This window comes from Ursus americanus, chromosome 18, assembly GCF_024610735.1.
Source record: "Ursus americanus isolate L20-20 chromosome 18, mUrsAme1.1.p, whole genome shotgun sequence".
Taxonomy (NCBI): domain Eukaryota; kingdom Metazoa; phylum Chordata; class Mammalia; order Carnivora; family Ursidae; genus Ursus; species Ursus americanus.
Window position 1 is genome coordinate 19,899,627 of NC_142144.1, and position 24,090 is coordinate 19,923,716.

A 24,090-nucleotide genomic window follows, 5' to 3' on the forward strand; every position below is an offset into this window, starting at 1 on the left:
AACACGGTGACCCAAACACGGTGGCCTACCACTAGCAGGGATCACAAAGAACGAGAGAAAAAGAAGAAAAGAAGCCAGAGCCTTTTATAAGGATCCTAGGACAATCTTCCAACTAGCTAAGTCTTAAGACCTCTTGTCTGCTTAAATGCGTAAAGCAGCTCTCCAAGCAACCCTAGCTAGAGCCCCCTGGCCGTTGGGCCTTAGTCCTCCTGATGCCCATGGCACAGATGGTGGGGAAATGGCAGTTAGCAACAGTTACCTGGCACCTCTTCTCTCAGAACATTGGGAAGCTAACGCAAAGTGTCCATGAGGGCTCCTTCCCTTCAGTCAGTTCTTTCCTACGTGATCTCATCCTTCCTTTCTGATGAAGACTGTCCCAGACTCCGCCATGCATTAAAGAGAGGGAATCAGAGAGGCATCAGAGTTCAGTGGATGACAGGACCAAGGACCCAGGTTCTAAGCCCAGCCCCCTTCCCTTGCTGGCCTTTGATTCCTGGCAAATGACTTAACCTCTCCAGCAAGGCCACCAGGTCCTGTGGTGAAGGTTGTGGACCAACTCTAGGCGTGTCACTCATATTGTAATCATTGTAGATTTGTATAAAGGATGCCTTTTTTTTTTTTTCTTAATTCACTAAGGCCCCAAATGAGTGATCATCAGTCCTGGATGCTGAGCCTCAGTTTTCTAATCTATAAAATGGGACAGTCCAGGGGCGCCTGGGTGGCACAGCGGTTAAGCGTCTGCCTTTAGCTCAGGGCGTAATCCCGGCATTACGGGATCGAGCCCCACATCAGGCTCCTCCGCTATGAGCCTGCTTCTTCCTCTCTCACTCCCCCTGCTTGTGTTCCCTCTCTCGCTGGCTGCCTCTATCTATATCAAATAAATAAATAAAATCTTTAAAAATAAATAAATAAATAAATAAATAAAATGGGACAGTCCACATCTATCTATAGAGTTGGCCAGAGAACCAACCAAAATAGTGGGTATTAACTGCCTTGAGGACTGTAACGTGGCCTGCAGATTATATTGCCCTAAATTCTATTTGTGACTTGAGGGATCAGTATAACAAAGGAGAAACAGGTTTCAGCCCACAAATGGTTTTCCTCCCTTTGAAAACAGAAGCAAAGGCCAGTGTTCAAATAGCAAACATCTTCTCATTCAAAACATGTCATGATTCAAAAGGTAACTTTGTACTTATCAACAAAACTGAGAAGAATGTGCCAGTTTCTGAGAGTTGCTTAACTAAGTGCATAGTTGAATCGGTAATAGTTAGAATTTCTCTTCTCTGAATCTTCAGATAAAATGAGCAAATGAAAGTGCAGCCCTGCCCCCTCCTCAGCCTCACTACCGACCACTGGAAATCGGGTTTGCCTGAGTGGACAGGTCTGAGGGAAGACCAAGGAGTTGAAAAAAGGTGTAATGTTTAAGTTAACCCACACAAGTCATTCTACAATGTAATGTACATTCGGGAAATAATTATTTGCAGAAAAACAGCCCACATGACACCTCTCAGATTCTTCTCACTACCAAGATTCAGCTAAGTATAGTTCGGTGTAGTAACACAAAAGATGTCACATAATTGTGATTTGGCTTGGGAGAGAGAACGAGTAGGCAGCAGTTTCAGCTTTCTAATTTGATCTGTTTTGAGACAATGTTAAAAAACAGTTAACATTTAATCTGCCTTTCTTGTACAAACTCTACTTAGTGGAACCAAATAATTGATGAGGGATAACTTTCTCTTATAAAAAGATGTCCGGGGGGGGCACCTGGGTGGCTCAGTCTGTTGAGCGGCTGACCCTTGATTTTGGCTCAGGTCATGATCTCAGGGTCGTGAGATGGAGCCCCGTGCTCAGAGCTCAGCAGTGAGTCGGCTTCGGATTCTCTCCCTCTCCTTCTGCTGCTCCCCCTGCTTGTGTGCTCTCTCTCTAAAATGAGGAGAGAAATCTTAAAAAAAAAAAAAAAAAAAAAAAAGTCAGGCCCAGGCCTGAGTTCTACTTCTGGCATAAGAGTGTGAGACGTTCGCAGACTGCTGTCCAGTGAAACTGATGAAAATTATTTTTAAAAATATGTTTATGTCTCTGAATATGGCCCTAAGAGCATACAGCAAATTGTTTAAGAAAATCTACAAAAGCTTGGTAGGAACTGAGTCTATGCTATATGACCCTCAAGCCATGCTCTCCCCGTCCCCACCCCAGTTTCAAGGAGACAGAAACTACTCCAGACCGCTGCTGCCCAAAAACACAGGGCTCCCTCCCCCAGCTCCAAGGCCGAGGGCTGCTCTCCTCGGGAGGGACGGGATATCACCATTTCTTATCCCACCCCCGGCTATTGGTGGCAGAGGCTAAGTGCTCGTGAGTACCAATGGTTAGGGCTCTCTTCTTCCACCCAGCGCTCACTTCTGGGAAGGAGACTTGACCCTGGGTGCAGAACTGGTGAGAATAATGGGCTCCAGCTGTCTTAACGCAGCTCATGGGCCAGGGGCCCAGGTCAAGGGCCTTCATTGCCCGTGTCTAACCTATTGGGTACAAGAGAGTTCCATTATATTATTCTCTTGACTTAAAGGTAATTTTGAAAATTTTCTATATTAAAAACTTTTAAGGACAGGGGCACCTGGGTGGCACAGCGGTTGAGCGTCTGCCTTCGGCTCAGTGCATGATCCTGGCGTTGTGGGATCGAGCCCCACATCAGGCTCCTCTGCTATGAGCCTGCTTCTTCCTCTCCCACTCCCCCTGCTTGTGTTCCCTCTGCCGCTGGTTGTCTCTATCTCTGTCGAATAAATAAATAAAATCTTAAAAAAAAAAAAAAACTTTTAAGGACAAAAACATGAAAAAAAGAAAATCCTTCCAAAAACCAAATTCAAGGTCCCCTGAGACTGTGAAATTCTGAGTCTTCATGAGCATTGTGAAACATTCCCACAGACTCGGTCATTTACAAGCTGGAGCTTTAGACTCTTTCGGGTCAATACAAATGCTATTTGATAATGATTACTGGGTGCCAACCCCAAAAGAAACGATTTCCAGAGAATGAGAGGAAGAGCCAGGAACACAGTCTTCCCTTTTTTTTTTTTTTCAGTCATCTCTATGCCGAACGTGACACTTGAACTCACAACCTCGAGATCAAGAGTTGCACACTCTACCGAATGAGCCAGCCAGGTGCCCCAAAACTCATCTTCCTGTAACTGGAAACCTTTCAGAGCTTCAGAGGAGAGATCAAAGTAACCCAGAAAACACATCTGCGAAAACATCTCTCCCCTCCTCCCAGAAACAGAATGAGTCTTTTCCTTAAGCAGTTGTGTTTAATCACTAAAATTATTCTGTCCCTAATGAAAGAGAAACAATCTCATTTTAAAAAGGGGGAGGCTTTTTCTCCCTCACTGATTTTAGAGGTAAGGAGAAGTGAATGAAGAAAGCAGAATCCCTACAGTCAGGTCCTGGTAAAGGCTCCAGGGAGCAGAAGTCCCCTCTCCTTTCTGTCCCTATGTCCAAGGTCGCTGTCCTCAGGATTCCAAGCATCCCGCTCTCGCATAAGGCTGTCCTGTGAAGTTTTGAAAGACTCTTCATTCTCTGACCCAGAGAGTTGGTTCTCCTCATCCTCATCATCAGTGGCCTGAAGAATCCTCAGGAGTTTGAGCTCAGGGTTCCACCTTCTTTCAGATGAATCGTCTGAAAGGTCCTCTAAGCTCCTGTCTTGGGATTCCTGAGCGCCGATGTCCTTGTTAGAGGGTTCTGTCTTGGATAACTCAGGATCTAAAAGAACACCCAGCCATTAACTGCACCTGCAGCCCTCTCCCAACTGTGACAAATGAAGGACAGAAAAGGAAGGGCTGGGTGTCTTTAGGACCCTTCTGAGGGATGAGGACTATGGCCTCCAGGGAGGTAGCCATCCCTGTCAACACAGGTTCAGCTCCCCCTGGCCTGAGAGACTTACTAAGGTTCCTCCACCCTAGTAACTTACCATCCTTATCGGGGAAGGAATCCAGATAATTCTCAGAGTATTCCATCTGTGGCCTCCTTGTGGAACACTGAAATTTATTAGAGTAAGTGTAAGGAAACTTGAATCAAGACTTTTAGAAAGATTTTTCTAAGAGATGCATTTCTGGGAAAAATGAACATCCAAGGACAGGACAAAATGCCACCTCCTGAGACTAAAGAGAGAAGCCTGTATCACAAATTCTTTGCCCTCCAGGCTGACCGCATAAAGCCAGAACCCACTTTCCCCCATTCCCAGCTATCAACTGAGGGCAGACGGCCTCGAAACATGGCTGCCAACAAGTCTCAGCCCTGAAAGCACATGCTGCTTCTCCCACAAAGAGATGGAGTCCATTTTCCCTCCTCTTGAGTCTGGGCTGGGCTTGTGATTTTTGGACCAATAAAATGTGGCAGAAGTGACATTGCTCCAGTTCCAGCCCCATCGCTCAAGGAAGTACTTCCACAAGGTTACCACACTGTCAAGAAGCCCAAAAGAGGCACAATGAAGAGACCTCACGGAAGAGAACTAAGGCAATATGGCTAACAGCCCCACCCCAGCTGCCAGCTGAAGGCAGCTGCATGCGTGACATCAAGCAACACCAGAAAAACTGTCCACTCACCCCTCAGAATCCTGAGGAACGACCAACCACTGCGGCTTCAGCTTTGAGGCGGGGTGTTATACAGTAACAGGCAACGGAAACAGGGCCCTAGCAGAATGGCTCCGGTACTCTTACCTTTTTCGAGGTGGGTCCTTCTGGCTTCGCCCGCTGTGGCTGCTTTTTGTCACTTTTCCGACTTAGTAGAGTTCTTTGACCTAGTGACCACAAAGTCAATTCAATTCTCTTCTCATTGGTATTTCCTATCCCACTGCTGGGCTTCTGGTTGACCCCCAGCCTACAAGTGACGCCTCATTTAGGACAAGACAGGTTAGAGGAGGTGAAAGGGAGATGGGCCTCTGAGCTTTATTTGTGACTCTGTTCACCTGGGACTGTGACCCCATCTCTCACAGAATTAGAGATTAAGGTCAAGTGTATGTTAAAAGACAGGGAAGGAGCGCCTGGGTGGCTCAGTCAGTTAAGCGTCTGCCTTCGGCTCAGGTCATGATACCAGGGTCCTGGGATCCAGCCCCACATCAGGCTCCCTATTCAGTGTGGAGTCTGTTTCTCCCTCTCCCTCTGCTGCTCGACCTGCTTGTACTCACTCGCTCTCTCTCAAATAAATAAATAAATAAATAAAATCTTATTTAAAAAAAAGAAAAGACTTAGGAAAAAATAAAAAAGACTTAGGGCTCCTTCAAGAAACCCAAGGGGCAGGGATCTGCACATCACGGCAGCGAAAGAAACCCTGACCCTATGTTTTCAGTGTATGAAGACTCCTCTTACCTTCTCGCACCAACCTTAACATCCCCATACTGGCTTCTGAATAAAGCTCTAGTTCTTGGATTCTTCTGCATCAGCTGTTTCCCCAACTAGTCCCTAAATGCATTCATCCTCTCCTTTCTCAATTCCTTTTCTCTAAATGAACACCTTCTGGGACTCTTGGATGGTTCGGTCGGTTAAGGGTCTGCCTTTGGCTCAGGTCATGATCCTGGGACCCTGGGATCGAGCCCCGCATCAGGCTCCCTGCTCTGCGGGGAGCCTGCTTCTCCCTCTCCCTCTGCCTGCCACTCCCCCTGCTCATGCTTGCTCTCTTGCTGTCAAATAAATAAATACATAAATCTTAAAAAAAAAAAAAAATCTTCCAAGCTACCATCAGAGGTGTTACGCTAAAAAGCAAAGCCAAATGAGGAACCCCCTGGCTGAACACTTCTGTTGGCTCCCTACCAGCACTGGTTCTTACCTTAGCTGCACACTCAAAGTACTGGGAGTTCTAGAAAACACTGAGGCCTATGTCCCAACCCAGAACTTGAATTTAATAGGTCTGGGGTGCATCCTGGGTATATGGGTTTTAAAAGCTCCTTTTAAAGTTCGGGCACCACATAGGTGGGTGACTCAACTTCGGCTCAGGTCATAATTTCAGGGTCATGATCTCAGGGTCGTGAGATCGAGCCCCACGTCGGGCTCTGCACTGGGAGCGTGGAACCTGCTTAGGATTCTCTCTCTCCCTCTCCCTCTGGCACCTGCTCACACTCTCACGCTCTCTCTTAGGGGAAAAAAAAAAAAAGCTCCCCGGGGGTTTCAGTGTGCAGTCAGGGGATGGAGCGCCATGACCGTGGTCAAACACCTTAGCAGGCTATACAAGCTCCCACCTACCTCTTCAGCCTGACCTTCTACCGCTGTCTCTTACATAACCACAGCCGCAAAGAACCAACGTTTCCCTGCACAGCCACAGTCCTCCAAGATGCATCTGCACAGGCTATTCCCACTTCTGGAATTCTCTTCCGTATCAGAAGACTCTCACACATTCAATATCCCATGCAAAAATCAACTCTTCCATAAGGCCTTTCTCCACCCCATGAGGACAGGCCACTGCTCCAAGTACATAATTCGAAAAGGCACCCGGTCACCCTATGCTCCTATTGGAGACATAGGAAGAGGAATGACAGGCACCTGAATGAATTCAGGGGGTGCTGATCACCCTGGAAGGGGCACTAATCTTGGACCTATCAGCCCCACCCTGGGCCACTGCCCTGGTTTTGTCCACCTCCCATGTGAAGGTCGTAGATCTGCAGGAAGCTTCTTAGATCTGCAGGGCAGGAGCCACTGTTGGCATCCAACAGCTCAGTGGGATGGGAAATAAACCGAGAAAGGAGCATTCTTCTGAGGAAACATCTCACCTGCGCCCTCCCCTGCCCTGGGGTGGGGGGGGAATGAATTCTGACGAGGAACAGTCAACAAGGTCCAGTCCTAAGGTTTAGGAGGATTCTTTCTCCCTCCCTTTCTTTCTTTTTGCACTCAAACTGATCAACATCAGAGGTACCAGGGTAAGGATATCCTTCCGCTCAGCACGTGATCAGGATTCCAAAAAGGGAGCTACCTGTTCTGATCTTCAGCATGAACACCAGAGGAAAAGGATCACCTGTCAAGAACTGGCCACCTGCCTCCTGGAGGGGTCTAGATAATGTGCTGATCTCAACCTAAGCCTCCAGGGTCTAACTCGTGGCTGGGAAGCCAGGGACCCTGGACTCTGCTTCCTTAGACCCCTCTTGGGGCTACACAGGGGCCCTGGCTCTTTTCTGCCTCATTGCTTGCTCTTCATTCTCAAACCACTCTGCCTTTCCTAAAGTAAGACCTGAGGAAAAATGACTCTGACTCATGCTCATGGTCATCTCTCGAACGCCCACATGAAGCGGACATCTGGCCCAGCTTGCTTCCTTAGTAAATATTTGATGGAAAGATGAGGCACAGCAGCCCAGCCCAGCCAGAACATTCCGAGGAGAATTCTGAATGCCTGACGAAGGCAGGTCCCAAAATGACAGCTTTTCAAGTCCTCAGCTACTTCCTGAGATCCCGTCCCTCCCAAGCCCATATTCTCCTTACCATAGCGTGGGCCATACACCACGGCACCCGAACGTTTATGCAAAATGTCCTGGCTCCCCAGATCACTCTTGGATTTCTTTTTAGCCTCCTGAAAACCACATGAGGAGGAACTGAATTAAGATCTTTGGAAGTGAAGAGAACGTTTCAACAAGAGTCTAAAAGCAGGAAGTTAGTGCCTGCAAGTAGACAGGAACTCTGTATCTAGAACCAGACAGAACAGGGAGACTCGTGCCTCATCCACCCCTTCCCATTCCAGGCTGCACCCCATGGCCTAGTCCCAGCCAGTCCTATGGCTTCCCTCATGACCACCCTACCTGTTTCTTTGGTGGGGTTTTCACCTTCCTCTGCTGCTCCTTCTGCTGCCACTGCTGCTGCTTCTTGTGACCTGGTGACCGGAGCACTGACTCAATCCTCTTCTCCCTGACAGCGCCCACCTTCCGCGGGGGGCTGCTTGCTGGGCCCTGTTCCACCACCGTGACACCCCCTCTGTCAGAACCAAGCCATTTGTGGTGGGGGAGGGGGGCCGCCTCCTGAAACCGCGGTTTCCTGAGTTCTGCATGGGATCCTGTATGACTGTGGCCACAAACAGAACAAACCGGGACCCAGACCAAGTATGAGAACTGTGGGCTGATGGAGGACAGTACCTAAGGATGTGGCAGCACCAGAAAACCTACCTTCTGTGTTCGGGTTGTAATAGAATTTCTTCAAATGTTTAGGATATCTCAATGCTGGTCTCTGGAGGGAAAAAAAGGAAGAAGAAAGAAAGCTCTACTGAAGGTGCTTCCTTTTCCCAAAACATATCCCTCAAATGCAGGTAGCTAAGTAGCCAACGAGCAGTGTTTGAGAACCGGGTGTGCGCAGCGTTGTAACAGGGGTTTTGCAGAGAGGAAACGGAGCGGGGAACAAAGCACAGGGGAAACAGAGAACGTTCTTCAAACCCCTCCCCATGCATTTGCTTTCACCTACAGAGAGCCCAACCCTTTTGTGGGGCTTGGGTCCAGAGTGGAAAGGTAGAGAGAAAAAAGAAGGGAAGTCAATTCCTCCAGCCTTGAAGAGAAATGAGTTTGGATTTGCCTCTAGACCTCTTTCTCCGAGGCTCCCCAGCTCTCACCTGCAGGGCGAGGCGCTGTACGGACAAGAACATCCAAGCAGAAATGGCACTGTCGGGTCGGCTCCTTTCCAGGGGAGCCTTCTTCTTCATCATGGCCAATTGTGTCTTCATCTCCAGGGAAGGCATGGTTTTCCCTTCACCAGGCAAGAGGCTGAAGGGGACAGAGATAGTCAGTCAGCAACAGTTCTTCTTGGAAAGCATGGCTGAGGAAAAGGGGATGAAAAGGGCTCCAAATTTGAATAAATTTCCACTGTGGGCCTGAAAAGGCTTATGCTGACAGGTGCTCATCAGGTAATAGCTTTCAATTCACTGAGGACAGGTGCTCTTATCCCATTTTGCAAACGAGGGAACGAAGTATAAAGATGCTTGATAAATTACCGAAATGCACAAAGCCAGGAAGTTTCAATGCAAAATCCAAAGGCTATCTCACTCCAAGCCATATTTCTTTTTTCTTTTTTCAAGATTTTATTTATTTATTTGACAGAGAGGGAGAGAGAGAGCACAAGTAGGGGGAGGAGCAGAAGGGAGAGGGAGAAGCAGGCTCCCCGCCGAGCAGAGAGCCTGATCGGGGCTCGATCCCAGGATCCCGGGATCATGACCTGAGTCTAAGGCAGATGCTCAACCGATTGAGCCACCCAGGCGCCCCCCAAGCCACATTTCCCCTCTGCCTCCCATTTATCCATAATTCATTTATAAGAAGAAGAGAGTGGAGGCACCTGGCTGACTCAGTCAGTGGAGTGTGCAACTCTTGATCTCGGAGTCGTGAGTTTGAGCCCCATGTTGAGCATGGAGCCTACTTCAAAAAGAAGGAGAAGGAGGAGAAGAAGAGAGTAATAGTGGCTAGCAGAGGTTCAAATAAGAGCACAGACGTCATGTGCTTCTATAGCGCAGGGCCTGGCATGTGGTAAGTACTTGGTAAAGGGCGGTGATTGCTGTCATCACCGGACATTGGTAAGTCTAAGAACACACTGAACAAGCCGGAGGGTCAGTTTTTCTCCCCTCCTTACTCAGAAAGAACATGCTACTTAGTGCCTTCTCTGCTTCACAGAAGAGCAGGTACCCTGGCTCTCCCACAGGCTTCCGTGATACTTACTCCTTCAGTAGATCCTGAGGTAACCTATCCAATTGGTTCCAGAAAGGTATGGACTCCGCATTTAGTTGCTCAATAAAGTGTGCTGGTGAGGGGGGAGGCACAACCACCCCTGGAGGTCCCAGCAGTGTTTCTGTTTTCTGCTTTCCATAGAGAAAACGGTCTTTCTAGAAAAGCAATGATAGAAATGAAGCGCTCTCCTCAGTGCCGTTGCTTCCCATCAACATCCCAGCCTCCCAAACATAACCCTGGCAGGCCAAACTCCCTGTTTCCAGACCCCCTCCAGCAGCAACCCCTCCTCTGCACTGTGAAGGCCATGATGTTTCCCCTCTCTGGCTCCCCATCCCATTGGTGAATTCAGATCACACAGGGATTCACTGTTTTGTTTTGTTTTCCCAAAAAGGTTAAGAATTCATTTACTGAGCAAAACTGAACAAATATTTATTGCTAACTGTGTGCCAGGCACAGGGCTAGCTCTGGGGATTCAGCAATGAACAAGGTGGACCAAGACATTATTCTCACAGAGGTAGCAACCTTCCAGCTCTGTGACTTACCCAAGGTTACATTTACCCATAAGTGGTGGCATGAGGATAACAAACCCAACTCCATTAAAACCCCCAGTCCACTGAAGCGCTCTCTCTATCACACTGGGAATTTGTCTTTAATTTGTCAAAAACTCCCCCTGAATATCCAAGGTTTCCTCCTAACTTTTCTTCAAGATGCTCTTCACCTTCCTACAAGGAGGAGGTAGGGAAGAGAGTCTCTGAATAGAAAATGCCTGTGGGGGCGCCTGAGTGGCTCAGTCGTTAAGTGTCTGATTTCGGCTCAGGTCATGATCCCAGTGTCCCGGGATCGAGCTCCACATCGGGCTCCCTGCTCAGCGGGAAGCCTGCTTCTCCCTCTCCCACTCCCCCTGCTTGTCTTCCCTCTCTCGCTGTGTCTCTCTCTGTCAAATAAATAAAATCTTCTAAAAAAAAAAAAAAAAGAAAAGAAAAGAAAATGCTTTTCGGGGAGGGATGTGGTGGCTGATGGACATTGGGGAGGGTATGTGTTGTGGTGGGTGCTGTGTATTGTGTAAGACTGATGAATCACAGACCTGTACCCCTGAAACAGATAATATATTATACCTTAATAATAAAAAACAAAACAAAAAATAATAAAAGGGAAAATTGAATTTCAAAAAATGCTTTGGTAATTATTCCTTAAAAGGGGTTTTCTTTCGTAAATTTTATTCATTTAAAAAAAAATGGGGGAAGGGGGAAGGTGCCTGAAAGGAAAAACAAAACAAAATTCTACAGAGTTATCTCATAAAGGTTTGACCAAAACATCAAACTTACCACTGTAGATTTCATTCTTCTCTTCATCCAGTCCTGGCTGGGAAGAATATGTTTCTTCTCAGCTGGACTTGAAATAAGAACAACCACAATTTATTCCCAGACATCTCAAAAAGAAGCACCAAGGATATCTGTGAATAATGACCATGGAGATGTCTATCCTCTCTTCAGTACTCCAAGATGGCCAGTTGGAGGCCTGGACGAACCAACTGCCCAGAAGCTGGGAAAAACAAGACCTTAACCTCACATCTACACTAGGTTCCCTGCCATTCTCTCCTACAATCCAGTTATTTGCTTTCACAGCATTAATCCAAATTAGTAATGATACACTTTGGTGTGGTGATGCTTGTAAGGCCTGACTGCTACCCACCCCCCCAACCATCACAAGATTCTAGGAGGACAGGGAGCAAATCTGTTTGGTTCTTCACTGGATTCTCACTGCTTAGCACAGAGGACGTGCTCAAGTGTTTTTTGCCCTGTCATCTTCCACCTCCTTGCCTGGAACACGGATATGATGGCTGGAGCTCTAGCTGTCAACTTAGACCTTCAAAGCTCCCATGAGACAACTTAGAAAATGAAAGCCATGGCCTGAGGAGGATGACCAGAGAAACAGAAGGAGTTCTGGTTTCTGATGACCTCGTGGAGCTGAGATACTAGCCCTGACCCACCCGCATCTGGGCTTTTTTTAAATGAAAGGAAGTAAATCCTTAAGGGTTTTTTGTTTCTATCATACACACACACACACACACACACACACACACACACACACACACAAACGCATATGTGCATTTGGATATTAAAAATATTAAATATTTTTAAATATTAAAAAAGTTAAATATTTTTAAATATTAAAAAATATGCATTGGATCATTAAAAGATAAATTAAGAAATTCTTAAATCACATCATTTCTACATAGCCACTTAACAAGAATCTGAAAGCCTCAGGCCTCACAAAAGGAAAACCACTTTCTTCCAATGGTTCTCAGTATTAGCACGACTTTGGGCCTTCACCAAATGATCCTTCTGCTTTGTACACAAGTTCTACAGGCCATTCATCTTGTGCCACTGAGCTGGGCCTTGGGGCTGAGACCAGAGAGTCACGTGCTTCACTGAAAATATTTGCACTAGCTGGGGACGGCTAATAAGAAAAACTGAGAGGGGGGGCGCCTGGGTAGCGCAGTCATTAAGCGTCTGCCTTTGGCTCAGGGCATGATCCTGGCGTTCCGGGATCGAGTCCCACATCGGGCTCCTCCGCTGGGAGCCTGCTTCTTCCTCTCCCACTCCCCTGCTGTATTCCCTCTCTCGCTGGCTGTCTCTCTGTCACATAAATAAATAAAATCTTTAAAAAAAAAAAAAAAAGGAAAAAAGAAGAAAAACTGAGAGGGGCGCCTGGGTGGCTCAGTCTGTTACGCATCTGCCTTCAGCTCAGGTCATGATCTCAGGATCCTGGGATCAAGGCCCGCATGGGGCTCCCTGCTCAGCAGAGTCTGCTTCTCCCTCTGCCTCTGTCCCTCCCTCCTGCTTGTGCTTTCTCTCTATATCTCTCTCTCTCTTTCAAATAAATAAATAAAATCTTTAAAAAAGAGAGAGAGAGAGAGAGAGAGAGAGAAAGAAAGAAAGAAAGAAAGAAAGAAAGAAAGAAAGAAAGAAAGAAAGAAAGAAAGAAAGAAAGGAAGAAAGACTAATAGGAAGCATCTGCTTCTTAGACCTCACAAATACACAGGTGCTACCTTACATGCTATTTACTGGCCTGCAGGATTTGATGTAGAAAAACCCCCACCACAGGAAGCATAAAGTGCATTAAATCGAACCCCAGTGGAGCAGGAGGCAATACAAGAGACCACGACCTTCTTCTCTAGCTGGCCTTCTGTTACTTGCAATGAGGCGGCTAAACAGGAGATCACAAAGAGGAGACCTGCACAGGGCACGAGGGACTTGCAGAATGCAAGGGTGGAAGGTCCCCAAGTTCTGGACACAATACTCACCTCACATGTGTCTCTGATTGTTCTGGGATCCAGATTACAACCATATTTCTAACATCTTGAGGGCTGGGAAGTTGTGTCTCATTCAAATTCAGCACCGAAAGCTAAGAGAAAGATATAAAATAAAGCCTATGTATGGCTTGAAGGTACCAGCTCCTGACAGTATTCAGAATGGGCCTAAGAACTGAATCATCTTGCTAATGAAAAGGGTATGCTGGTGCAGAAGATGACAAAAAGACATTTCTCATCCCCAGACTGTCTTCATAACAATTCCCCCAAGAAACCAGACACCAAGAGGTACTCTGCAAGAGTGAGCATTTTAAGCAAATGGTCCCCCCTGCCTCCCTGTAACATTAAGGTGGCATTTAGCAACTCCCTACCCCATATCCCCTAGAGGGAAACTTGGGGTTTACCTAAGGGAACGCTACTCATTCTGCCTACTCTACTCCAAACACTTAGATCCCCTTCGGATAACACAATACAATTTGGAAACAGGGAGGGAATTAGTAGGGACAGAAGCAAGTTTTCTGCTTTTACAGCCTGTCTACAATTATAGGCATCTACATAAAAGTTAAGGTCACACTTTTCATGTTCAGCCATTTAAGATATTAGAACAGTGGTCCTCAAGAAAACCTTATAAATTATCTAGTCCCTACCCCTGGTAGCATACAGGGAAGGAGGGGGAAAAAACTATTATAAATAGGGTGGTGGGGGGCCCTGGGTGGCTCAGTCACTTAAGTGGCCAAATCTTGATTTTGGCTCAGGTCATAATCTCAGGGTCCTGGGATTGAGCCCTGCTTTGGGCTCTGAGTTCCCAAGCTCAGTGGGAAGTTGGCTTGAGATTCTCTCTCTCTCTCCCTCTGCCCTACCTTCTGCTTGCATGCTCGCTTTCTCTCTCTCTCTCTCAAATAGATAAATAAATTTTTAAAAAATAGTGTTGTCCTATGAAAAGGAACTGATCGGCTTGGGGAAACAGGGGAGATTTCTTTGCACTGTAAACCCTTTTATGCTTTTTGAATTTTGAACCACATGCATGTACTAAGTATTCAAATAATCATCTTAAAACGAATTTAATCTAACCCCTTGTTCTAAAGAGGTCAAAGAAGAGAATTATTTGTTCATTCGTCCATTCAAACACATCTACCCTCTCTCTGTCCATTACACCTCCACCAGGTCACAGTGCAAGATGAAGTGTCTCTTGAAAAAAATAAAAGGCATCCGTAAGATTGCAAAGAAGAGTAAATCTCTCTTTACTGTAGATAAGTAGAAGGGTTTTTCTTCCTAAACTCTAATTTAGCTCTGCCTCTAACTAGCTATGTGCTTTAGCAAATCACTTCCTTCTCTGGGCGGGCCTCAGTTTTCTCAACTGCAAGACATATGAGATAGACCACAGAAGTGTTCTTCAATTGCAACTGCAACTAGGTCATAGGTCATAGAATCAAATTTTGTGAACTGTAGTCTACACTGCTTAAAAGTAGAATAGAGGGTCATCTGGGCGGCTCAGGCAGTTAAGCATCCAACTCTTGATTCTGGTTCAGGTCATGATCTCAGGGTTGTGAGATCGAGCCCCACATGGGGCTCCACGCTGAGTGCTGAGTGTGGAGCCTGCTTAGGATTCTTTCTCCCTCTCCCTCTGTGCCTCCCCCGCTCGAGTTCTCTCTCTCTGTCAAGAAAGAAAGGAAGGAAGGAAGGAAGGAAGGAAGGAAGGAAGGAAGGAAGGAAGGAGGAAAGGAAGAAAAGAAAAGAAAATATCAGAGTACATCATTCGTAATTAGGGTAAGGATTGTTTTATGCTATTTTGTTGCAAAATGTATTTCTTACTGTAGGTCATAGTTAAAAGAGTAGATGACCCGAAGGCCCAGTTGAGGTGTGACATTCTAATTTCCCCATATTATGAGATGACAGGATTTATATAATAGCTGAACATGCTGTACGCAGGACAGAGACAGCACAGTGCTACCTATGCCAAACAGCCACAAATCAATCCCACTGGTGTCTGGGATTTCTGGAAACAGTATAGCATGTAAAGGCATTAGTACAGAGCCTAGCATATACTTAAGGGCCCAATATTAGATCGTTACCATTGTCATTATTCAGATTACAGTCATCCTGAATTTTAACATTAAACAGAGGCAAATATTTTATCCCACTAGTAAAGAGAAAATGTTGCGGAAGTACCTTTTCTAATCTGTGATTTACTTTAGGAGATCTATCAGTACGGTCGATTAAATCTTTGTCAGGTAAATCCTTCCGAGGCCTAAAAAATGAGTTTCCAAACATGACACAGAGACACAAAAGAGCTATGGGGATGACAGGTAGTGACGTGAGGAAAAGGCTTCTGTTTAACCACAGAAAACCTGGGGCTTAATACTTACCGAACGGATGTAGGGTCTCCCCAATTCCTTAAGGTGTGTGTGTTTATTCTGGAATGAGTCCCAAACAGACACCGCACACCGCACACACTTCACAACCAGCTGCTGCCGCAAACTGAGCTCAGAGCCTACGCCTCTCTCTCTCCAACCACAGGCAGTTACGTCACCATCAATAAAAGCTGAGTACCTTTGACGTAGGTGTTCAAAGCATGTTAAATAAGCCAAATGTAGTATTTATGTACAACGGAATATTTTTCAGCCTTAATAAGGAATGCCATTCTGATGAATGCTCCAACAGAGGGGGATCTTGAAGCCATATGCTAAGTGAAATAAGCTAGCTAGATACAAGAGGACAAGTATTCTATGATTCCACTCATAGGAGGTACCTAGAATAGGCAAATTCATACAGACAGAAAGTAGAATAGACATTAACAGGAGCTGGAGGGAGGGGGAAATGGGGAGTTACTGTGCAATGGGTATGGAGTTCCAGTTTGAGATGATGAAAAAGTTCTGGAAGTGGATGGTGGTGATGGCTGCACAACACTGTGAATGTATTTAATGCCATGGAATTGTACACTTAAAAACAATTAAAATGGTAAATTTTACATTATGCATATTTACCCCAAAAAGAACACTGTCCCCTTACATTTTCATATCACTTGCTATTATACTTATTTTTTAAAAACCATGTTAAGTGTAGGAATGAATAAATATGGCAAAGAAGTAGAAGATAAAGACCCATCTCCCTAGTCTGATTTATGTACTATAGGCCAGCTCCCTAGCCTTGTCTCTGAGCCTTTCTCCTGATACCTAAAGACTTCCTCTTGCCTCCGGGCCTTTGCATATGCTATTTCCGTAGTCTAGAACTCTCCTCATGGCCACCTCCCGGCTGCAACCTCCCACGTTCACCAGACTGCTCACACTTCCATATACAGGTACAAGTGCCACCTGCACAGGGGACAATGCCCTGGGTGAGGAACCCTTCCTGTGTGCTTCCACACACCCGGGAGTGCCCTTCTCTCCACACCCATCAAGCGGAAAATTCTCGGCCTCCCCAGCTAGGCTGAAAGCCCTTTGGGGATAAAGACTGTAACTTGTTTACCACTGAATCCCCAGAGCCCAGCAAAGAGGCCCCCACTAAAATATATTTGTGAATTCAATGAGTGACTACACGAGTGAGGTCATGGTCTTTCCCTTCATAGGCCCTGCCTGGGAGAGGCCACCTTCTTCCCAAGGTTCAAGTCCTAGAGAAGCAGAAAGTAGTCCTACCCTTTCCCATACTGTCTTTAGCCTAACGGAAACCACCAAAGGCTGCTTATATCAAGTGGGAGAAAAGGAAAAGGTACAAGGGCCACTAGGCATGCTTTGGTTGCAAACCACAGGAGTTCCAAATGTTACAAGTCTAAGCTTTCCGCAGATCTCTGTCCCTTAGATTCCCACATCAACGAGCACTAACTGGAGGCCTAGGCTTTGCAGGAGATTCAAAAGGAAACCATTACTTCTGCCTTCGGGAGCTTACAAATAGTTTCATACCTAAAAATAAAGGATAAGAAAGATAGTGTGTGTGGACACAGTATTCTGATGACCTGCAGGGGCTGATGAGATACCCCCCATGGTGGGCTGAATTGTGCCCCCCAAATTCTTACATTGAATCCTAACCCTCAATACTCAGAATTTGAGTCCCTCAGTATTTGGAGATAGGGTCTTTAAAGAGGTAATTAAGGTAAAATGATGTCATACAGACAAGCCCTAATCTAATATGACTGGTGTTCTTATTTAAAAGAGGAAATTAAGGGAATAAGAGTACACTTATCATAATGAGCAGTGAGTAATATACAGGATCATTGAATCACTCTATCATATACCTGAAACCAATATAACGCTGTGTGTTTACTATACTGGAATTAAAATTAAAAACTTAACTAAAAAAAAAAAGAAGAAGAGGATGGGACGCCTGGGTGGCTCAGTCGGTTGAGCATCTGCCTTCGGCTCAGGTCATGATCTCGGGGTCCTGGGATGGAACCCCACATTCACTGAACTCCCTGCTCGGTGGGGAGTCTGCTTCTCCCTCTGACCCTCCCCTCACTCCTGCTTCTCTCTCTCTCAAATAAATAAATATAATCTTAAAAACAAAAAGAAAAAAGAGAAAATTAAGGCAAAGACGCACAGAAGGAAAACCATGTTAAGACATAGGAAGAAAACGGCCACCTACAAGCCAAGGAGAAAGGATTCAGAAGAAAACAACTCTATCAACACCTTAATCTTGGACTTCTAGCCCCTAGACTGTGAAAAAAATACATTTGTGTTGTTTAAACCACACAGTCAAGGGTACTTTGTTACAGTGACCCTAGCCCCCTATGTTAACAACTCCTACAACATAAATAATCCTTTCCTTTTGTTTCCCACTGCCTAGTCACCATTTCTCTAACTGAACTGGTGTTTTATTTTTAATCCAGCTTTCTCAAAGTCTGCTATATGGATAAAGGAAGTCAACCCAGAATTCTGAGATAGTAGGCTCATAAAGGAAGATCCCATGGTAATTTACCTGCCTTGGAATTTGGAGTCAAACTTTGAACCTGGACACAGTGAAGAGGAAGGTTTGGTAAAGGTGAATCCTGATAAATGACGGTGAGCAAGTCCCTTGGCCTGGATGCAGGAATCTGTCATGTTTACAATGGTGAGCACTGGGAGTTTGTCTGAGAAAACACACCAGAAGAAAACATGTAATCCGTCAAAAGGGAGCCAAACAGAAATAGTTCAAGGATCTTGTAAGGAAGAAGCAAGGCTAACTAATTCACCTTCATCATTCAGCGTTGTTTTGCACGGGGGAGCCAGGATTCGAGGATGGCCCCTCTCAATCCTGCGGATCGTGGCCCAGCATTGTGGATGCTGACAAATAGCCAATTTGCAGGTTGTTTCATCCCACTGGCTCTCGTCTGGCAAGTCCATAGCTACAAATGGTTTAGGACAAAAGCCAATCTTGCAGCTTTCTAGCCCTCTAAAGTAACAACAACCGCACAATTAGAGCGCATTATACATTAGCCATGCAGTCCAGATCTTAATTTGGACTCAAAGTATAAAATATTTCTATTGAACCCATCCATATACACACATGATGGTCACAGGATAATTAAGAATTGGGTAACAAGCTACTCAGCCATTAAAAAGAATGAAATCTTGCCATTTGTGACAACATGGATGGAGCTAGAGGGTATAATGTTCAGTGAAATAAGTCAGTCAGAGGAAAGACAAATACCATATGGAGTTTAAAAAACAAAACGCTCGGGGGTACCTGGGTGGCTCAGTCATGAAGCGTCTGCCTTTGGCTCAGGTCACGATCCCAGCGTTCTGGGATCGAGCCCCGCATCGGGCTCCCTGCTCAGCGGGAAACCTGCTTCTCCCTCTCCCACTCCCCCTGCTTGTGTTCCCTCTCTGGCTGCCTCTCTCTCTGTCAAATAAATAAATAAAATCTTTAAAAAAAAACAAAAACTCTCATGTGGAATTTAAGAAACAAAGCAAAGGAAAAAAAGATACAAGCCAGAAAACAGACTCTCAACTGTAGAGAACAAACTCATGGTTACCAGAGGGGAGGTGGGTGGAGGGAAGAGTGAAATAGGAGATGGGGATGAAGAGTGTGTTTATTGTAGTGATCACTGAGAAAGATACAGAATTGCTGAATCACTCTATTGTACACCTGACACTACTGTAACACTGTATGTTGACTATACTATAATTAAAATTTTTTAAAGACTGGATAGCAAGCAAGTATGAAAACATCTCAGCAGGAAGTACAGTGGCAAGAGTTTTGGGAGCAGACTGACTTCAGAAAGTCTCCTACTTGGCCATTTAGTAGCTGAGTGACCTGGGTCTTAAGCAATCTGAGCTATAGGTTCCTCATCTGCAAAATGAGGGTAAGCCTGTCTCACAGGATCATTACAAAGATTAGTTAATAGATATCAAAAGGTCTGACATATAGTTCAAAATAAGTATTAGCATCCTTTCCTTTTCCCCTTCATTAATCGTTAGGGAGAAGACACCACCATCTCCAAAAAGCCTTATCAAATCAGAACTAATATAAACACAGAATTACTTGAGATGGCTTTAGATGGCTCACACCTTTAGCAAACGGCCTTCATTTTTCAATATGCTCCAATTCTCATACATGCAGCTAAAATACCCACCAGCAATGAATGGGTTTGCTCAAACAGCAAATCAGTAGACGTACAATCACATCAGAGGTCTCTGGCTTTTCATTTACTGGCTGTATGGTTGTAGGTAAGTGATTTCACCTCTCTCAGCTTATTTCCTCATTTAAAGAGAGGACAGGAAATCCCTAAGTAGGATTGTAAAAGCATTAAGAGAAATAATGTACTTTTACATATGATATATAATAGGGGCTCAATAAATAGTATCATCTTTCTCTCTCTAGAAATATCTTAGGCAATCACTACCACCTGGTCCTTAATGCGATTATTACAAAGTTGGGAGGGGTGAAAAGATTAAAGACAGACATCAGGTCCCCTTTTTAAGGACAGTATCCATTTCTCCTTCTTTTTATTCAACACATTGACTACCAAATATGTGACAGGACCTGGCCTAGAGCAGAGCAGGCATAGAGAACAGTAATGAACAAAATAAGTCCCTGTTCTAAAGACCTTATAAATTAGACCAAAGACAACGAATTATTGGTAAGGCATCCGCCTGCCCTATGACTTGTTTTGTTTGGCCTGCACTTTGAGCCATTTTTTTAAAGTGGAAATAGTCCACAGTGTTCAGATTTCTGGTTCCTCTTAAAGATCAATATATATGACAACACAGGGGTCCCAATTCCAACTACACAGCAATTGGATGGAGAAGAGTGTCTCCTGGTATCTTTAAACCAGACCTGTTCTCTCCAAACGGAGAGTTCCCCCACCAAACCCTATAATCTCTAACTAATACAGTTTCAGGTGCCGTTGATCATCGTGTTTGCAGTTTTTCTCCTAACAGGGAAGAATTTCTCTGTACTCATGTCTGTCAAAAGCTGGAAAATTGGGATGCTTGGTTGGCTCAGTGAGTAAAGCATGAGCCTTGATCTCTGGTCATGAGCTCCAGCCCTATGTTGCCTGTAGAAATTACTCTAAACAATTTTTTTTTAAAGCAGGAAGATTAAGGGTGACGTGAGAAAACATGTTTCAAGAAAAAAAGCATTCGTGCTCATGGGATTGAGGACTCGTGGGATTGAGGACAATTTCTATCTATATAACATGAAAATGATACAACTTAAAAGCCACTGCAAAACTATGCTAATTCTTTTGACTGAAAAAGACGTATAATGCATAAGTCAATGAACTAAAAAACAAATACAATTTTAACAGGGTTTGTTTTTTAATGGAATGCAATGTCGCATTATCCTTACAACCGGCTGCTTGCTGCCCTTCCGTTACCTGACCAGCCCGAATTGAGGCCCGAGGTCTAGTCATGCCCATTTCTATGTCCCCAGCGTTAGCGCTGTACTAGCAAAGGAGTTTGTGTTCAACAATTCTAGGCGACAATTATCCTTAATGCAATTATTACAAAGTTGGGAGGGCTGAAAAGATTAAAGATGGACGTCAAGTCCCACAGAATTGAAAAAAGATACCCGCTTCGTTCCAGAAGAGGGAAGTGGAAGAGTTCGGGCTCGGACGGCCCCGCTAGCAAAGGCCACGCCAAACTACCGGAAAGCCGAAACCCACTCGGAAAACGAGACCCCTCGGGCCGTGCGAGAGAGGTGGCGGGGCCCCGCCCCACGTCGGACAGAGCCCCGCCCCGTCCGCTCAGTCCACGCCTCCGTCTCCCCCGCTAGCAGCCAGGCAGAGCCGTTGCCAGGCAGCGGCGCAGAGCACTGTGGGGAAGGGACGGAAGCTCCAGTGAGCCACACTTGATCCGATGAGAAGTCTCCAGACGTGGTGGCGGCAAGAAGCAGGGAAACGAGCCTGGGAAGGGACGCCGGGTCCTGATGGGGTGGGACGGAAGCCCGGGAGGGCCAAAACCGTAGCGACATGTAAAGTTCGGGTGCTTGGGCGACTCGAGACGGAGGCGGGGCTGGGTGAAGAGGGAGGCTATGGCGCGCGGGGCACTGTGGGACGCAGTGTGGGCAACGTGGGGCGGGACGGAAGCCTCTTTGGGTCAGACTGTGCCGACGCGGGAAGTCCGGACGCCTTAGCGGCCTGAAGGAGAGGCTTGAGACGGAGGCGCGGGCCGCGGCGCCGGCGGCAATGGCGGAGAGGCCCGAGGACCTAAACCTGCCTAATGCTGTCATCACCAGGATCATCAAGGAGGCGGTGAGCAGCTCTGGCCGGCGGATGGGCCAGGGGCGGACGGGCGGACGCGCGGGCAGCGGGAGAAGCAGGTCTTGGGCCAGCAGGTTTACTCACCCACGCTTTTTTCACAGCTCCCGGACGGTGTCAACATCTCCAAGGAGGCTCGCAGCGCCATCTCCCGCGCCGCTAGCGTCTTCGTGCTGTACGCCACTTCCTGGTGAGGCGGACTGAGCTAGCCAGAGCTTGGCTGGGGCGGGGGCGTCAGGGAGCCAGCCGCAAAGAAACCCCTTGACCTGGAGTCCACAAACCCCAACAATTGTGCTCTATCTCAGTGCGGGGAAGGTTCACAGCCCTCATCCAGTTCTTGCAAAGTCTGAAGCAAAATAAAACAACAAAACTACCCTTTCGTACAGGGAAGGGAGGGACTCAACATGTCACAAAAATCCATGCATCTATGACCTAGGCTTTTCCATAGCACCGCTGGTGCCCCTTTTCACCCCTTACTTGGCAAGAGGGAGTCTGAAAGCCTCCTGACGGCCTTTAATCTTTTTCTTTCAGTGCCAACAACTTCGCAATGAAAGGGAAACGCAAGACCCTGAATGCCAGTGATGTGCTCTCGGCCATGGAAGAGATGGAGTTCCAGCGGTTCGTTACCCCGTTGAAAGAAGCTCTGGAAGGTAATGACCCTTTCTTTTGTTCAGCCAAGTAGAAGATGTTCGTCCTTTGTGACCTGCTCACCTGGCCCTGAGTCTTCTCAGCTTGGGTCCCTGTAAGAACAGGAAGTAAGTATTGGATTTGACTCAGAATCGGTTCGGTTGGCACCATCTCAGATCTGATTTGTGATGCTGAGCAGGTTATTTTTCCTTCTCTGCCCCAGCCTTTAGGGGAGTTAGCTGCTGTGGTCTGTTTGGTTCAGCTCTGCCTCCTAACCCCCTCCTTCCTCCTTACAGCATATAGGAGAGAGCAGAAAGGCAAAAAGGAAGCTTCCGAGCAAAAGAAGAAGGACAAAGACAAAAAAACAGATGCAGAAGAGCAAGACAAGAGCAGGGATGAGGACAACGATGAAGATGAGGAAAGGCTGGAAGAAGAAGAACAGAATGAAGAGGAGGAAGTGGACAACTAATGGGATGGGAAGACTGTGGCACCTTGGAAGGTACCACCCTGAAATGTGGTACGTTTGTGAGAGGCTTTTCTCTGCTGGGGAGAGTAGTCTTAGCCAGAAGAGCCTGAGAAGATCAAAATAAAAACTGACGAAATTATCAAAATCAGCGCTTCCGTCAGAGCGTCAGAGTAGCAGAATCCCATTTTGCCAGATCAGTCTGAAGGTAATGACTTTTGGCAAGCGGGATTCTGAGTGGCTAATTTGATTAGTCAATTTGATCTCTTTTGTTTACTTATATGTATGCTTAGGCGGTTTTTAATCGCCAGTTCCCTTCCCACCCATCCCTCCAAAAAAGTAATAATGACTTCCATGCTGCCTGCTGTGTTCCAGATCACAGAGGTAGTCAAAGCTCAGGAAAAATTGGGGCTTTGAGCATGGTCAGCCTGTTTTGATTGTACAGGATTTGGCAATACTAGCTTATTAAAGTGGTCAGAATGTGTTTAGCTTTAGGAAACTACTAAAAGCTTACGGGAAAGGAATGAAATCTCTTGTCTCTTCACTTGACAGTAACATTAATTGAATTTTGATTCCTCCAGACCCACTTGGCTTGGAGCTCCTCTATCTTGCCTGGTAGGCATTGGGGTGGCTGCGCTCTGGGCACATATGCTTTTAAATCAGCAGTGTAGAATGGAATTAGTCAAGCGAGTGTACCAATATCTCACTCTTACTGGGGAAAAATAAAGATGGTTTAGTCTTAGATGCACCTCACTGCCTACCACTGTATGGCTTTAGGATTTTTGGTCACCTCCTGGGAGGTATAAAATTCCAGGCTTTCGCTTCCTGTAGTCCATTTCCCAGGCTTGTGACTTTCGTTTTTCATTCTCCCAATTCATGACAAGTTCCAAACTTTATTTCTTCTAGGCACAACTTTCTCCCTTTGTGTTTCTCCTTTCCTGTCTCTCTTCTGCCTCTCCTCTATTCCGGATTCCCACTTTCTCTCTCCATCCTTTTCTCACATCTGCCAACCTAGGAACTTTGATAACGTGCTTCATGTCCCAAAGTGCAGAAATCTGATGGTGCTCAGGAATCTAATACCCACCGCAAAAAACCATCCCCTTTAACTGCTTCTGAAGTAACTCTGTTGACCGTTCTTCTTAGTTTTTTTTTTTTTTTCTCTTGATATTTGGTGCTCCAAGCACTTTTTTGTTTGTCTCTAAGTTGAGCGCTTGGAGGTTGACAGGTAGTCAAATGTTTGTAGTTTGACACTGTTAATTTGTTAAATGAATGCAGTCAAAAGTTTGTTGACAAATGAGTGAAGAATGTTGAGAAAAATTATGCTTTGTACAAATAAAGAACATTCTTGTTAAAAGTGA

At 45.9% G+C, this 24,090-nt stretch overlaps 3 protein-coding genes across 7 annotated transcripts in view; 1 reads left to right on the forward strand and 2 right to left on the reverse strand.

The window, feature by feature from the left end:
- Positions 1–3,968, reverse strand: part of RGS3 (regulator of G protein signaling 3) — a 130,648-nt gene extending 126,680 nt beyond the window's left edge. The window contains exon 1 of one of the 2 annotated variants that reach the window (XM_087869455.1): positions 3,953–3,968. The gene's annotated coding sequence lies outside the window, so the exon portion shown is untranslated. Of the gene's footprint in view, positions 1–259; positions 379–3,952 lie in introns of those variants that run through there. The other variant, XM_045791108.2, reaches the window with a different exon arrangement.
- Positions 2,083–21,218, reverse strand: C18H9orf43 (chromosome 18 C9orf43 homolog). Of its 4 annotated transcripts, none has more exons than XM_045791122.2 (14): positions 20,955–21,218; positions 18,133–18,285; positions 17,880–18,030; positions 15,141–15,219; positions 12,966–13,066; positions 10,984–11,050; positions 9,650–9,813; positions 8,557–8,707; positions 8,120–8,180; positions 7,760–7,830; positions 7,446–7,533; positions 4,701–4,780; positions 3,953–4,019; positions 2,083–3,744 (listed from the first exon to the last, which is right to left on the reverse strand). In XM_045791122.2, the coding sequence occupies exons 2-14, from the start codon at positions 18,281–18,283 to the stop codon at positions 3,422–3,424; spliced, it is 1,554 nt and encodes a 517-aa protein (XP_045647078.2). In that variant the 5' UTR covers positions 18,284–18,285; positions 20,955–21,218; the 3' UTR covers positions 2,083–3,421. The 4 variants fall into 4 exon arrangements, with proteins under 4 accessions (XP_045647078.2, XP_087725585.1, XP_087725584.1 ...); XM_087869459.1 differs by having other exon boundaries at positions 18,133–18,332; XM_087869458.1 differs by having other exon boundaries at positions 18,133–19,667.
- A 212-nt stretch (positions 21,219–21,430) lies between these two features.
- Positions 21,431–24,090, forward strand: POLE3 (DNA polymerase epsilon 3, accessory subunit). Its single transcript, XM_045791124.2, has 4 exons — positions 21,431–21,636; positions 21,747–21,832; positions 22,174–22,292; positions 22,566–24,090. The coding sequence occupies exons 1-4, from the start codon at positions 21,571–21,573 to the stop codon at positions 22,736–22,738; spliced, it is 444 nt and encodes a 147-aa protein (XP_045647080.1). The 5' UTR covers positions 21,431–21,570; the 3' UTR covers positions 22,739–24,090.

What these genes read in the sequence shown, in the direction of transcription:
- C18H9orf43 (XM_045791122.2), bottom strand. Translation starts at nt 18,283, where the DNA reads ATGGACTTGCCAGACGAGAGCCAGTGGGATGAAACAACCTGCAAATTG. An exon ending in TAAATCACAGATTAGAAAAG is followed by an intron (nt 13,067 to 15,140) that starts GTACTTCCGCAA and finishes TCTTTCTCTTAG; the next exon opens with CTTTCGGTGCTGAATTTGAA. An exon ending in TTCCTTCCCCGATAAGGATG is followed by an intron (nt 3,745 to 3,952) that starts GTAAGTTACTAG and finishes GTGTTCTTTTAG; the next exon opens with ATCCTGAGTTATCCAAGACA.
- POLE3 (XM_045791124.2), top strand. Translation starts at nt 21,571, where the DNA reads ATGGCGGAGAGGCCCGAGGACCTAAACCTGCCTAATGCTGTCATCACC. An exon ending in CCAGGATCATCAAGGAGGCG is followed by an intron (nt 21,637 to 21,746) that starts GTGAGCAGCTCT and finishes CTTTTTTCACAG; the next exon opens with CTCCCGGACGGTGTCAACAT. An exon ending in GTGCTGTACGCCACTTCCTG is followed by an intron (nt 21,833 to 22,173) that starts GTGAGGCGGACT and finishes TTTTTCTTTCAG; the next exon opens with TGCCAACAACTTCGCAATGA.